Source organism: Apteryx mantelli, chromosome 33, assembly GCF_036417845.1.
Source record: "Apteryx mantelli isolate bAptMan1 chromosome 33, bAptMan1.hap1, whole genome shotgun sequence".
NCBI lineage: Eukaryota > Metazoa > Chordata > Aves > Apterygiformes > Apterygidae > Apteryx > Apteryx mantelli.
The window spans coordinates 1049529-1064683 of record NC_090010.1 but is presented as its reverse complement, the minus strand read 5'-3'; the positions used below and the strand labels follow the sequence as shown (position 1 = coordinate 1064683).

Sequence of the window (15155 nt, the reverse complement as noted above, 5' to 3'; positions counted from 1 at the left end):
GGAGGGCTTGGGGAAGTTGGTGGAGGAGGGAGGGAGGAAATCTGGAACCCATAAGCTCCACTGATGTTTGCATTACCTTGCACTGCTGCATTGGTCTGTGCCTGGTCCGCCCCCGGCCCTCCTCGCCCTATCAGCAAAAGCCATTCCCCAAAGTTATTCAAACGCCCTCCTCTCTGTAGCCCAAAGGAAAAACCAACCGAGCTCCTTGGAGCTTGGGAGGGCTCCGCAAGGCTTGAGAAGTTTGGAAAGCCTGAACTGTGGACGATCCAGGCTGCATTTACTGAGCGGGCTCTGTCTGCTCTCCAGGCCACCTTGCAGATGTGCTGTGGCCTTTGTATCGCGTGAGACCCAAGAGCCCTTCACCTGAAAGGTGGAAGAGGCTCCTGGGGTGCAGGTGATTGCTGCTGAGAAGATGAAAGAAGAAAGCATGTGCCCAGACTCCCCCGAAGGCAGCCTGGTCACCAGCGAGGAGGAAGGCGAGAGACTGCACAAGAAATGCCTCCGCAAGCGTGGCCAGGTAGGCAAGCCAGCAGAGGATTGCAGTGCCCCATCTCCTCAGGGCAAGCGGAGCAAGCGCAGCCCCGTCCCGCAGTCCTTTGAGGATGTGCACACGCAGCGAGTGATTGCCAATGTGCGGGAAAGACAGCGGACCCAATCGCTCAATGATGCCTTTGCGGAGTTGCGGAAGATCATCCCTACGCTGCCTTCCGACAAGCTGAGCAAGATCCAAACTCTCAAGTTGGCTGCTCGCTACATAGACTTCTTGTACCAGGTCCTGCAAAGCGATGAGCTGGACCACAAGATCACCAGCTGCAACTACCTGGCCCATGAGAGGCTCAGCTACGCCTTCTCTGTCTGGAGGATGGAAGGGGCTTGGTCCATGTCAGCATCCCACTGAGCCAGGGTATGTATCGCCACCTCCCTGCTGACACCTCCGCCAAAGGCACTGTGTGCACGTCCCTCACTCCTGTATCCTCCACAAATCTCCCCAGCTGCTCTGGTAATTTCTCTGGGGGAAATACACAGCAGCCGCCACCCCCTCCTCATGCTCCACGTGCAAACGATTTGATTTAACAAACCCCAGACGCTGTCAAGGCCGGTGTTCAGACGAGGTAGCCGATTCCCAAGCTAGCCCCACAGCCTTCATTACCAAACTGCTGCTGCAGTTGGTAGGAAGTTGCAGGGGGCCGAGCAGCAGAGCCCTAAAGCGACTGATCTCATTTAGCAGGGTCTGATCCAGGGCAGGCTAGTGAAAGGTTTAAAACTAGGGTTTAAAGATCTGATTTATCCTCCCATGGTAACTCAGGAGGGTGTGTAAATCAGGGTACACCTTCCTGAATGTGGTAGGGTTGCCGAGGTGTCAAAACCGCACAAGTGAGAACAGACCCAGTCCTGCAGCAATCGCCCGACTGCTGCTGTTGTGCCCATCATGCGTAGAGCCTAGTCTCGCCCTCACTGCCCAGGTGAAACTCAGGAGCAATTCTCTGAAGTCTTTGATTTTCCCTGGGGACTCCGGCCCACCATGCTTTCTCCTATTCCTCTCCTAAAGTGCTGCAGCTAAGAGAGGAGCTGTAATCCCGTCAGATCCGTAGATATCCTACACTGCCGTAAATGCAGGGAATAAAATATTCAGAGAAGTTGCTGGGGCAGTGAGTTTTGCCTGTGTATTTCACTGTACCCACTTGTTTGATGTACTCAGCCCTGTCCAACAATTATCTGAGTGTCCTTTCTGTCACTGGAAAAGCTGCTGAAAGGAGAGAAGAAGAGAAGAATATTACTATTTTCCGTGTTTTAGATATCAGTGCCTGGGAGCTGGGAAAAAGAGGTGCCCCGAGGAGAAAATAGAAGCTGGCGAGAGCAGGAGCTGGGGAGAGTGAAAGCTCATTCCCTCTTCAGCTATGTGCTAAAATTTTCTGGAGTTCATGGTGAGGAGCGGCAAGCTTCAGAGGACATTACCAGGGTATGGTCTTTGGGAACACTTCATGAGAGTCCAGCCCAGCTCTCGTGAGGCCTGCAGACAGCCCACACTACAGCATTATAGGTGTATCCCCCCCCCCCCCCCATGCCCTTCACAGCAGTGGATGTGGATAATCTGTCACCATATTAGCACGCTTCCTGCTCTTAACCCTGAGGCAGAAGGCTTAATCGTCCTGTTGAGATGCTGGATGCCTTGTTCTTTGCAGGCATCGCTTTCCCTTCCCAGCCTCAGTGGCAGCCGTTCTTCCAGCTCATGGCAGGTCCACAGCTTGTCTTGGGCTACATCAGGTTAATCCCCACTGCATCCCCCCCCCGGATCCTATGGGACAGCCCAGCGTCCCAGTTCTCATTGCCCCCAAGATGAGATCAGGGCTGCTGGCTTTTCTTGGGCACAGCGTAGTTAATCCTTGTCTTGTGTCAGCCCCAATGCTGCAACAGACTGGGGATTAGAGACTGTCTGATGCTCTGGGGAAGCCAACTGCAAAAGGGCTGGAGGGTCTCTGTTATTTTTCTTGCACCTACCACTGAGGGCTGCCCTTGAATATCATAGAAACACAGAAGACACTTTTCCTCTTATTTTGTGCCAACAATTGGGGCCAGTCTTGCCCACCCTCCTTATGTGCCTATTTCTCCTCTTGGCTGTTCTTATCGAAGTCCAGATTCAGTGCAGGGAAATCGGCAGAGATGTACCTCAAAGCTCTGATTTAGCTCAGAGTTACAGCCATAACAGTAGGGGTGGGCCAGATGAGGTGTCTAAAATGATGCTACAGCCCTTTTCTATTAAGTCAGCCAAACCTTGTAATGCTTTGTCCGTGCTGCAGACTGGTTCAACCTGCGTACCTGTGCCAAGCAATGGTCTTTCTGCAGCGACAAGCAGTATTTTTATAATACAAGGCAGTTTAAACCATTTGGTGCGAAGTGCTCAGCAAATCCCTAATTAAAGCCATGCTGAACCCCAGCTGGAACAGGGAGCTGTGTCCTGTGCTTGGATCCTGACTTCAGGCTGTGGGTCACTCACTCCGTAGCGGGCACAGTCAGAGGAGGAAGACAGGCTCCCAACACCCTTGCCTTTAGGATATCCCTGAGGGAAGCCATATTGCAAAAAGTTTGCTCTCCACCCTGGTTTCACATTTCGAAAGGACGGAGGGATAGGGAAAGGGAGAAAAATGGACTAGCTGAAACAAATAAATCACATCAAATTCCTGAAAAGTGGCACAAGTGATGTCTGGCTTGTGCGGCAGTGGATGCATTTGCTGCCATTCCATGAGCACTGCTAACCGTTTGGGCATTGTCACTTAATAGCTTTGAATTTCAGGGCAGAACTGCAAATGTAAGTGCAGACCGGCAGGTAAAGATGTTGAACAATGCCTAGTGGGATTTAATTTAAGGATATGACATGTTCAAATTCCTGTTTTTCTGCAAACATTGCTAAGATGTTTTCTACTTGGCACAAAAACTCAGGCCTCCCAAATAACCTGCCACTTTTCAAAAAACCCATATAGTTATCAATTATTTGGCTGCTAAAATGTGGTTGTTTAAAACCCCACTGTCTCCTGGATTTTCCCTTTTTGTGCAGAAAAATTCTGGTAATTGAGTCTATGCTGGAATTGTGCAGGCTGTATGAAAAAGACCATCCTGGGCTAAAAGTGGGATCACTACCTCTCAGCAGGGTGCCCACGCATCAGTCCGGGTGCTGCCTGGGGCAGTGTCCCCTTTGAGACAACCAGAACCAAAATGTCTCGTTGTTTGCTTTTACCTGTGTCTCACTTACAGAAGTCAAAAAACCTGCTGTGGATGGTTAGGACTATTAACTCCCTGAGCAGACCAAGCCCATCTTGCCCCTCTGAACCTCATCTACCACACCACATTTTTGCTGCCCTGCATGGCAGGATTGAACCAGCTCCCGTGGGCTGTGTCGTTCACTGCATTGGGCTGGCTGGGAGGGGGAGAACGGGTAGAGAGGGTGCTCTCTCTTGCTGAATTGCGCATTTTACAGCCTCATTACCCTGTTTTGGGTACATGCTACATATGGTCATGTGGCATGCTACATACGTGGTCCCAAGAGGTCCTTTGCACATCACCACTGAACAAAGAGAGGAAATAGCTGATGCCAAGGGGGTTGCTGTGTGAGGCTCTGCCCCACTTCTGGATCATGGGTTGGCAGACTATCCTGGTGAAGTCCATGCTGAAGGGTTGTGCACCAATGTTAACGCACAGCTAGAGTCATTTTTGTCTTTGGGATGTCAGCTGGGATTTTTGGACTGAAGACCCACCCCTCCCCATCTCCCCCAAACTTGTGGTTGTTTTCCACCGCTAGGTTGTGGACTATCAGTGTGTGTGCTGTTGGTTGCACATGTGTGCTGATGTGCTGTCCTGAATCTGGCCATTTACTTGTAGGCCTGTTTACTTTAGCTAGTCTGTGCTTGGTGGGAATTTTGTTCCCGTGATAAACAGAGAAATTATAGACCTTTAGTGATCTTAAAGATGTCGCTGCTAAATGAAAAGCCTCCTTGTAAAATCCTGCATGTCCTGTAAGTGTAGTGTTTTCAGTGTGGTTGTTATTGCTGGTTAATATTCATCCTTAGTGGTTCTGGAGCTTGCCTTTAGGCAATGCATCCTTTGGCTGAATAGATAAATAATCTGCTTTGTGCCAACCTGCGCCAGTACTCAGGTACCAATTAGCAACTCCCAGCTGGACAGGGAAATAATGGGAGGAGAATTTGCTAAGTAGAGAACAAAAGGAGGGAACTGCCACATGGGAAGCAATGCTGAAGTTAGAAAGGCTATGTCTCTCTCCCATAAGTGAATTAACTCAGCACTTGCAATGGGACTGTAATTTTATAATGTAAAGCAGCTAATGACTGCTGAGAGTGCAGGCATACTGGTCTCCACTGGAACCCAGCCTATTAAATATCAAAGGCTGCTGGAATAGCTGGATGTGGATATGCCCTTGTTAACCAGGAGACATCATCCGGGGAAAGAGGGACTGAGCCCTCAGGCAAGAAAAATAATGTTTGAAGTCCACCAAGCTCATGGTTTTCAGCACAGTCTTGAGCACATTAAAATGGTTTCTTTTCCTGCTGGAGGAGAAAATGAGGCTAGAATCTGAAACTGCTGGGGGGGAAGATTGCTGGAGTTGTAAGGGGTGATATTCTTTGCCCTTCATTTGTCTCCCTGGATTTATTGTCTTTCCCGTGTTGCCCTCATGTGATTATCTTGAAAGACCTTGGATAAATCTTCCCTTTGGGGACTGTTGCTCTTGGTCGGAGTCTGCTTTGTTAGGTGGATGTTTCATTTTCTCTTATGTATAAATATGCCTCATTGCACACCGTCACATTACACAGCATCAGGGTATAAAAGGAGCGCCATATTCAGGTCCGTTTAGGAAATGCATTTAAGACAACATCTGTTTTGAAAAAGTCTCTGAGATCCCTCTGCACACCAGCCAGAAAACACAATCCTGTTCAGCTTGACTGTCTCACCATACTAGATCAATTCTTCAAAAACAGTGAGGAGAGAATGTAGGTAAATTCACTAGCTGGTGGTGAGACGGGCTTGCATGGCCCAGGTACCACCCAGGACTGGGCTTGAGCAAGTTCAGATGCTGTGCTGCTCATTAGCAAGGTACAGCAGTAGGAGCAATTGTGCCAGTGGGAAGGACCTCACCTTCACTTTGGATTTTGAGTTCCCAGAAAGGAAGACAAATTGCTCCAGTCCTGGGAAGTCCATGCCTGGGTGATTTTTTTTCCATTCAGGCCAAGTGCTATGTTAAGTAACAGCCATACCTCTTAATCCCAGCCTTGTCCTCTAGCTGGGCAGGGAAATCAGAAAAGCTGTACATCACACAGACACTTACAGTCCTCCCTACCAAGGCAGGGTGTAACAGTACAGTAGGGAAAGTCTCTGCAATGCATTTGCTTTTCTGGTCACTATGGGAAAGTTGAGTTTTATTTTCCTAGATTTTCTTAGAAATTTCTTTGGGCTGGCTGGATGATTGGGTTATTTTTGTATTCTGCAAACATCCCTGGCATTAGGAGAACTTGCCCCAGCCCTATGGCCTGTGCCATCCATTCCTTGGCCATGTTGTGTTGGGCAGACTGGGCACCAGCCTTGCATGGACTGTCCCTGGTCTGTATTCTCTCATTTCTGAGTATGCAGTGATTCGCAAATGACTGCAGGCCGAGCATTGCCCTGAGGTGCTGAGGCTTTGTCTGGGATAGCATATTAAATGCACATGGACCACTCCCTGCTCCAAAGTGCAGCGGGCACAGGTCGGCCCGCGTCCACACTGTTAAACCCTGTTTGCCTCCCAGACAAGGAGGCTGCAGCGGGTGGCCTAGTAGGAACGGCCTCTGGCTCATACTGACCCCCAAAACAAACAATTATATGGGGAAAACTATGTCAGGGAGCTGTCTGAGGCTGTAACAGTGCAAATGACTGTGCAACAGTGCCTGGCCTGTGCCTTCGCCCTCTTTTATTTCCTATTCCAGATGTATCCCGATTGGCTGCCAGGATGTAATCAAGCCTAAAAGCGAAACCAAGGGTTGGGACAAGATGTTTATAGTGAAGTTGCCTCTTGTTATTTGAGTTATGAGAACTGCGTTTCAGGGTCATGCTCCTGCTTTCTGATTGTGTGGTATTTGCTCCAAATGCAGCTCCTTGGCTTTGCTCTGGAGTCCCCTGGGCTGACAGAAGCATCTCATTGCCAGTCCCACTGATGGCTCCAGAGCTGGAATTTGCTCCTTGCTCTGGCAGGAAGCATGAAGTGGTTTAAAATGAGAAGTGTCCTCCAAAGACTGATGTTTGCACCCACAAATGCAGAGGTGCTGCAGTATATGCCATTGCATCTGTAGGATGCTGCATGCTGGATTGGATGGGTAGAAAAAGAGGTGCTTGTTGCATTGAAGGCTCTGGCTTTGGTGCCCGGGGGGAAAAGAAGCTGCCCTCGATGAGCGATGTGTCACATCCCCCTGAAATCACAGGGCTGAACTCACATAAAAGTCACCAAGAGCTTGAGCAAATCCTTCCCCTTGCTTCAGTGCACAGCAGGGTGCTGCATCCCCTAATTTGGGCCTTGCATGCTTGCTTGTTCCTTCAAAGGGTTATAAATAAACCCAGAGCAGTGATCCAAGTGACCCAGTCCAAAGAGAGCAAAATCTCAAGGGAGGGAGCAACAGGCCAAGTCATTTGTCACAGCATTGCTTTTTCCAAATGTGTGAGGAGCGCAAGAGAAAATGGCACTTGCCTGTGAAAAGTAATGCAGGAGGTCTCAAAGCAGCTCTGTAGTCATGTATGAGCAGCCCATCAAGCTTCAGGCAAGAAGCAGACCAAGGGATACAGCAGGGGCTTCATTTCCCTTGTCACACCATGGGACAGAGAAGGGAGTGCAGGTACTGGAGCTCTTCAGCACCCTACCCTGGGGTCACTAAGGTCCTCAGCCACATCTGGATATCATGGCAGGGTGGATAAGGCTCAACGTAACTCAGGAGCGTGGTTTTTCTCAACCAGTTTTAGCATCTGACAGTCTAAAGCATCTTGTCTGAAATTTGTCTTCTGCCAGCCAGTGTAAAGAGAGGACACAGTCCTCATCAGAGCTGATAGAAGAGGTTGGCTGCCTTGTGCAGATGACATGCAGTTCCTGAGCAACCCAAACAAGCACCTGAGCTGAGTAATGATGCTTGTTCCTGCTCACACACCTTCCTTCTGGCTGGTCAGACTTGACCTGGGATGGGGCACAAGGTTTGCCCTCTGAGCAGGACACATTTTGCCCCCCCCCCCACACACACACAATGGATGGGCTCTAGCTGATTTCCAAAGGTTGCCTCAGAGGCTACTTCTGGCCAGCCTGTGCCTGGCCTGGACCACAGGTAAAAGCAGCCATAACAGCCAGTGGGAGCAAGCTGTGCCTGTAGCTTCACAATCTCAGCGTTTCCACTGGCATATGTGCTGGTGGAAGTGGGGACTGGGTAGCTGGATGTGTGTATGCATGCGCTGAAAATTGTTTGTGGTGGTGCAGATGACAGTTGTGCGTAGGTGCTTTCTTTGTTTAGAGCTGTGCATGTGTGCTGGCTGTGTGTACATGTGGGCAGGCAAAGCTGTGTGAGCTCGTGCATGCAACAGGGCTGAGGGAAGAGCTGAGATCCATGGGCTGCCTTGTAGAGACTGGCGGTCCTTATGTCAGAAGTTCAGCAAGGATAGTGCAAGGCGCAGAGTGTTTGCAGCCTGGGGAATGATTTCTTTTACGTGCTTGAGCGGAAGGAGGTGCAGGAAAGTGTCAGACTGTCTCCTTGCCCTGGAGGCAAGGGGCTGTGCTGGGAGCTGTGGTTGCAGAAGTGCTTCTCCACCGAGCAGAGCCAGGACCAGACAGAGCTGTGAATGCTCAGTCAGACCACACACCAGCTCACACCGTGCTGCCCTGAGGTGGTGGTTGTGCCAAGGCAGTGGGAAGTGGGGGACATCCCAATTGCTGCATGCAGTAAGAGGTGGTATCACGTTCATGTCCTGGAGCTGCTCTGCCACAGCAGAGAGTCACGTACTGTCCAGCCATCCTGCTGACTCCTCTCCATGTCCCTTGCCATTGGAGCATCTGGCACAAGGACATATTGAAGGGAGGGGCAGGGGCTGCCATTAATTTCACTGTCAGAAAAAGCCTTTTCCAGCCTGCGTGCTTCAGCAAAAACTTTTACCTTTCTGTTGAAGACTGAAGAATTCAACACTGAACCTGCCCAGGAGAACAGGGCTCCTCTCCATAGCAGGAAGACAGGTTCTCAGCACTAGTCAGGATTAGTTAAAATTAAAATAGAGATAAAATTACAGAGCCTGCCCTCATGAGCATTGAAATGTCTGCTGGTTTATGATCCCCACGAGGAGACCGGCTTTCTGGATCTCAGCTGTGTTCACTTAGCCCAGAGGAATGCCTTTGAAACGAGCCCATATTTCATAGCTGAATGTCATGGAAATGCACCTGGGATCTGAGGAGGAATGAATGAGATGCGTTAACAAGAAGGGGGTTGCTTTTAATTTCCTTTTATACATATGAATAGAAACGAGGGCGCTAATGTAACTGAGGGAGCGAAGGGCAGTTGTCAGACAGTGCTCAAAACAGGCTCTCAAAGCGGTGCATCTCTTTGTGTCTCTGTCTCCGCAAGCAGACTCGCACCAATCCTACAAACGTCTAACTCTAAGTCATGCTTTCTCCAAATTGTGCCTGGTTGTTATTACCACGGGCTCTGCTCAGCATTTTGATTCCTCTCTGCTGGGCATGGGACAATCACTCCTTTTTATTAAAGATGGGATCCCCAAAATGCTGATGGGTGAGAGGCAGGTTTCTCTCTCTTGTGTGGGTTAGGAGGGCAGGCTCAGAGACAGCCCGGCTCATCCCACAGGGCACTGGTGCTAGGATTCAGAGCCCCTATCTACAATGTAGGTCTCCAAAGCCATATACAGAGCTTTCCCGGTGAGAGGCCAGATGTGCTCCCAGCCCATTTCAGGCAGAGGTAGGTTTCCTCTTGGGGCTCCTGTCAGCTTTTCCGTGGTCTTCAAAATCACCTGGTGACTGGGTCATTTGGCATTATGCCTTGCTGGCTGGAAACACATTTCTACCATGAAGGCAAGGGGAAACTACTAGTTTTAGATGAACTGGGCTGAGATGCTTGTGTTTTGCCTGAATTTCCAGTATCCCAGGATATCCCTGTGCCATGCAAATTGGATGCTGGCCTTTCTGGTTGTCTTTTGTGCTTAGCATCATTGCCTTTGGGCACCAGACGAGCTTTGGAAAGTGGCAAGAGATAGATACTTGAATTTGCAATATCTCACAGGATTGGTCATGCTAATTTGCAGAAGGTGCAACCCAATCCAACAATCACTGTCTCCCACTGTATGTCCCGCACCACCCTGCTGCCATGTGGCCAGCGTGTACAGTAGATAAACTGTTTGGAGGTAGAGGATACCACAGTAGCTGTTGGTGTCCTTGTGTGCGCTCCCAGCACTGTGGACATGCACAGCACATGTCACAGACTTTTCAGACCATGGTCCCCAAGGAACAAGCTATAATTCTGGAATATGGACCCCGGACTCCCACGCCAGGCTGGGTGTACAATGTGACCTTCCAGAAGAGGCTGCAGAGCAATGGGGAGATGTTGTGGGAAGTGAGGTGACCAGTGCTCTTATCACAGCTCTCTTGACACCCTGAGGGATCTTACATTGCCTGAGTCCTGGCCACCTCCCAAGGGCCTTGGCTGACTACAAGGGCTGTGAAATGCAATGGCCTGAGGTTGCCCTGACTGTGGGCAGTAGGTCGCTTGGCAGGACCTGTTGGAGCTGATCTTTGTAGGATGCCCAGCAGAGCTCTAGCTGCGTGACCAGCTGTGTAGCAGCTGTTTCAGTGATAATGCTACAGCTCCCTGCCACTTGGCAATGGGTTGTACGTGGCCAGGGGACAGGACTCAGAGTGCTCGGGGGAGCTTTTCGCTCTCTGCCACTTGGCTCTGGCAGGTTCTGTCCCCATCTGCAAGCCTGGAGAGGCAGCCCAGAGCCTGCCTGCAGAGAGCATGGGTGAAGGGCTGTGCCCCAGCAGCCTGCTGGTCTCCATCTTGCTCCTGCAAGACAGCAGACTTGGCCTCTGGAGAGGCTGTCAGACAGGCATGGCATTACCTCAGCTGGTATCCAGGGGTGAATTCACAGAGAGCTTGATTTATTTCTCTCCAAACTTATCTCTGGAGAGTTAAAGGGCTCAGATACTGTGCAAGAAGGGACTAGAGAAACACGAGGAAAAGCAGGGGAGGAATAAGAGAGAGAGAGAGAGAGAGAGAGAGAGAGATCTGGGGGTGATGGGGAGAAAAAACACAGAGAGGTCCTGTGTCAGCAAAATGAAAATATTTGCCATCCTCTGCCCCTTCCGTTAGGACCTGCTGGGGCCATTTCTAATTTCTTCCAGCACTTGCAGGAGATATTTCCCCTCCTCCCAAGGTCTGAATCATCCTGTCAGCCTGCTCTTACAAGTTTGGTTCTCTCACAAGACAACCCTGCTGTGCTCCCTTGGCTCCAGGCTGGCGTTCAGCATCATCTCAAGACTCCTGATGGCTCCGTTTGTCCCTTACTGTGTCACCACTCTTAAGACAGGTCATTGTTCTCCGGGCTCTGTGCACAGGGAATATGCAAGGTTAGTAAGTTTGTCATGGGATAATGCCAGTCCTCTCTATTGAGGGGAAGGAAAGAGAAATGAGAGGTTTGACTGCTTTCCCTCTGCTCCTCATGCACTGGCATCCTTGCTGTACTCCCAGAAGCTCATACTTGGGGTAAAGGCTGTGATTTGTTGCAATGTTCATGGTATTTGCTGCTCCTCCTAATGTTCCAGGTCCTGGGATCAGGTGGCTGTGTATTTTCCAGTGTGCCCCATACAAACCCTTGTGGCTATGGGAAAGTCTGAGAATGTGAAATATGAAGGCTCAGAAGCCAGCAGCCAAATACAGCTCTCTCCATTGCCCATTTCCAAGCCAGTATCCTGATTTTGTATGACCTGCCTGCGATTTTGGGAGGCCTGGGCAGGCTGTGTTCAGCACAACCTGCCAAAACCTCAGTGACTTAGCAGCTGAAATGAGGCTGTGCATTTTCCCAGCTCTGAGGAAATTATTGCTGCTCTCTGAGTCTTGTTCTCCAAACTTCTCCTCACTCCTGAGCAGCAACTTTGAGCCCCCTGGGATGGAAGGGATTCTCATGCTTTCCTGGCTCAGCCTCCTGGATGGGACCAGACTCTGCCCTTAGCTGCCAGTCAGAGGTCCCAGATAGCTGTGAGATCAATGCTCAACCCAGAGGATGAGGAAAGGACACAAGTCAGGCATTTCATGTCTTATTTTTGAAAGTTTGCTTCTTTGCAGTAGACATCTGAAGGGAAAGGGGCAGGATGGCATAGTGATCCCCCTTTTGGTCTGGATTGCAGTGGCATGTCTTAGGCTGCAGTGGACATGGCACAGGGTGATGGTTGACCACTTTTCAAGATAGTCCTTTTCAGAGGACACAAGGTGGGTCCTGCCTGCAGGGCACAGGCTGTGCAGGGCACCACCACCTGAGGCTTCACTCCCAGAGGACCTAAGGACCTGCTGGTGCCTTATCCACCTTGTCCAGTCCTTTCATGAACACACGGTCCCACCTGCAAATCCGTCTGTGGGAAAGCTTTGAGGTGCAGAGAACACAGACAGTGATGGAGGCACCCACTTTTCCATCTAGGAAAAACACAAAGCTTGGGTCCACGTGGGCTCATGCCGGGGATCTGGAAGATGGCTCCAGCTCTGCATCAGTCTGCATATTGGCAGTGCTGGCTGTATGCTGGTACTTGGAAGGAGCAGCTCCTTCTTGCTGACTTGTCCCAGGAGAAGAGATGTTCTCCATCCTGGCCTCCTGTGTAGCATGGCCCCATGGGGATGCTGATACTGCTGGATGTTAGCTCTGTGGATGCAGCAGATGAGGAGAAGGTGCTGGACCCACAGGAGATGTGTTAGCAGCACTCTGCAGTGACTGGCTGCTGAATGTGGGTCCAGCCCTCCACCATGCCCAATGAGAGTGAAGGTGGATTGGTGGCCAGTGCCCGCCTGACTGAGTGCTGACCCTGTGTGTCTCTCCTTAGGTTCTCCCAGATGAGTGAGCAATACACCTTCACCTCAACTGAAACAACCAGCAGCTTGCCAGTGCCAAGGCACCCAGCACCAGCCCTTTTGCTCTCCTCCAGCACCTGTGAACAGCAGCAGGCTTCCCCGGTGAACAGGAGAGCAAGAGCCCCCTCCCCACCCCACGACGACACTGGCTCCTTCGCACAGGAACCACTCTGAATTCCTCAGGCCTTTGATGGACACCTTCCAAACCCTGGGGCTGGGACAGAAGGATCCAAACCAGACACAGATGGTTTTTGCTTGCAACAAGCTTGTCTGGATACTGTGTATAGAACTCTTTTGACAGTAATTTATTTTTGACTAGCAGGTAAGAAATAGCCAGCTGAATATCTGTTTTGATACTAGCCTTCTGCTTTCCAAGCACCAGCCTGCAGGGGAAGTCAATGCCTCTGGACTCACCAGGCTTGGTCCTCCCTGCACACCCCCACCGCCTGCAGCCAGTCTGGGCAGAGTCAGAGCAGCCACTCCGGGAGATGCCACTGGTCCAGGGGAGCCCCACAGCCAGGACTCATGGGCAACTCCCTTCTACCAGGACCAGGTAGGACAGCTCCGTCGGGGAGTACAGAAGGGCTTGAATGGCCACAGTTCTCCCCTTCTGCTTCATTTGGAGCTGAAAGCTCAGTGCATCTGCTGGTTCGGAGCTCACACCTGGAAGTGCTGCTGAAAAGGACATTTTTACCCCTGCCAGGGGCTTCCTCTGGAAACCAGGGCCCAAGCAGATGTCCCTGGCAGTAAGACAGGTGCTCCACAGCATCCAAAGTGGAGTGTCTGCCTCCAGAATGGAGAAACTTTGATCTGGCCTCATTGTCTGCCCTGCAAATGAACGGGACACCTCTGCTTTCACACAGACCCCGTTGCCCAGCTGCTGTCCTCTAATTCCCAGGGGACAGAGCAGTCCAGCAGCATTTGCAGACTAAATCCTTGTTGCTTTGCTACTGCTCAGAGAGAATTTATGCAGTGGATTAAAAATGAAAACACAGGTGATGATTGAGAGGAGAGGTGAGCTCTCTCTCACTGATCCAGTCCTTGTTGCTTTGGATTTTCCTGGAGATGTGAAAACACAACATTGAACGTCTGGATTAATAACTAGATCCCAGCACATCTAGTGTTTTATGTCTGCTTTTATCTTGCTATAAAGGCTCTGCTGTCTGCATTGCAATAAAGTCGTCATTTATACCCTTACGTGACATGCACTGGTCTGTATGGAGTAGTTTTACTGGGTACTATTGAATCCTATCCCATCAATGGTACAGGCAAAACCTGCAGCTGCAGGACACAAGACATAAGTGATGCCTTCTGCTAACTTGCACCCCATGGGAACTAAACCTGTGATCACAAAAGTCAGGTCAGATGTGTCTCAAAAATCACTGGCTGTCATTGCTTATTCACTGTTTGAAAATAAGCCTGGAGAAATTGCACATAATCATTCCATTTTCTGCATGAAAATGGGAGAGTTTGGGGAAAATTTGTCCAGATGCTGCAGTGAGGAAGTGAAATGCCTCTATTGTGGCAGGTCCTCCACTGGATTTGGAGAAACTCCCCTTTATATTCATTTTGCTCCCAGATGGGATTCAGGCTCTTTTGGAGGCAAAAATAGGTGGTGGAAACATAGAGTCCAAGCTCTGGACTCATCTTTATGTGGTTGATTTTAAAATGGGCCTGTAAGGGCACTCCAGGTCCATAGGAATCAGCTGTGCAGCAGAACTAAAGGTGCTAATGGGGTTCTATTTACAGATCTGCAAAAAGTCTATTGCACCCTAATTTCTGGGGCCAGAGATGCCAAGGTTCGCCTCGCTGCTACGTACCCTGCTCTCCCTGGCAGGGCCTTGTAGTCTTTGCCCCACCACAGTCCCAGGATCTGCTCTGGGGTACCTCCAGCCCTGCTAGACTTGATGGCTCCAGGAAAAGCTATGTTCAAATCCTGATCTAACCAAGACAGATGAAACAGTTGTGCCCATAGCACATAACCCTGATGCCACATCAAATGCAGTGGAGGGATCTGCCTTTACCCCCATCTCTGGAGATGTGATGCTGTGTTTCTCATCTCAGTCCATACCATGAGGGGTGCTGGGGCAAGGGCATTTTTCAGTCCTTCTGATACTGAGCCATGGGCTGGCTTCACATCAGCTGACGGACAGCTTGGAGGCAGTTTTGTCCATGGACACAGGGAAGGGTGGGCAAACTGCAGGAAACCGTTTCAGCTTGATTGCCATCCATTTTCATGGGAGGTTTGCACTATTGCAGCTCTAACCGGGACAGGGACGTGGGGAATATCTTGCAATGAACCTTGTGGTCCCATTGCATGTGGGTGCACTGTGGCTCCTCAGAGGGCAGAGAGACATCCGTGCACAAGCTGCGGCTCTCGTGGGCTTCACGCTCCCACGGCCTTGCTGCACCATCACTCACAAGCTCAGGTGACCGTGTGGGGATAACAGAGGGTTGTCAGCCTTTCCTGACCGCCGTCTTAAAGTCCTGGGTGAATTTACCTGGATTAAATCTTTTTGTTTCCTAAGG

The 15155-nt window shown here is 50.4% G+C and overlaps 1 protein-coding gene across 1 annotated transcript; it reads left to right on the top strand.

Moving 5' to 3' along the window:
- The first annotated feature begins 412 nt into the window (after positions 1-412).
- On the top strand, positions 413-13788 carry LOC106485101 (twist-related protein 2-like). Its single transcript, XM_013943404.2, has 2 exons — positions 413-904; positions 12599-13788. The coding sequence occupies exon 1, from the start codon at positions 413-415 to the stop codon at positions 896-898; it is 486 nt and encodes a 161-aa protein (XP_013798858.1). The 3' UTR covers positions 899-904; positions 12599-13788.
- Positions 13789-15155: the final 1367 nt, after the last annotated feature.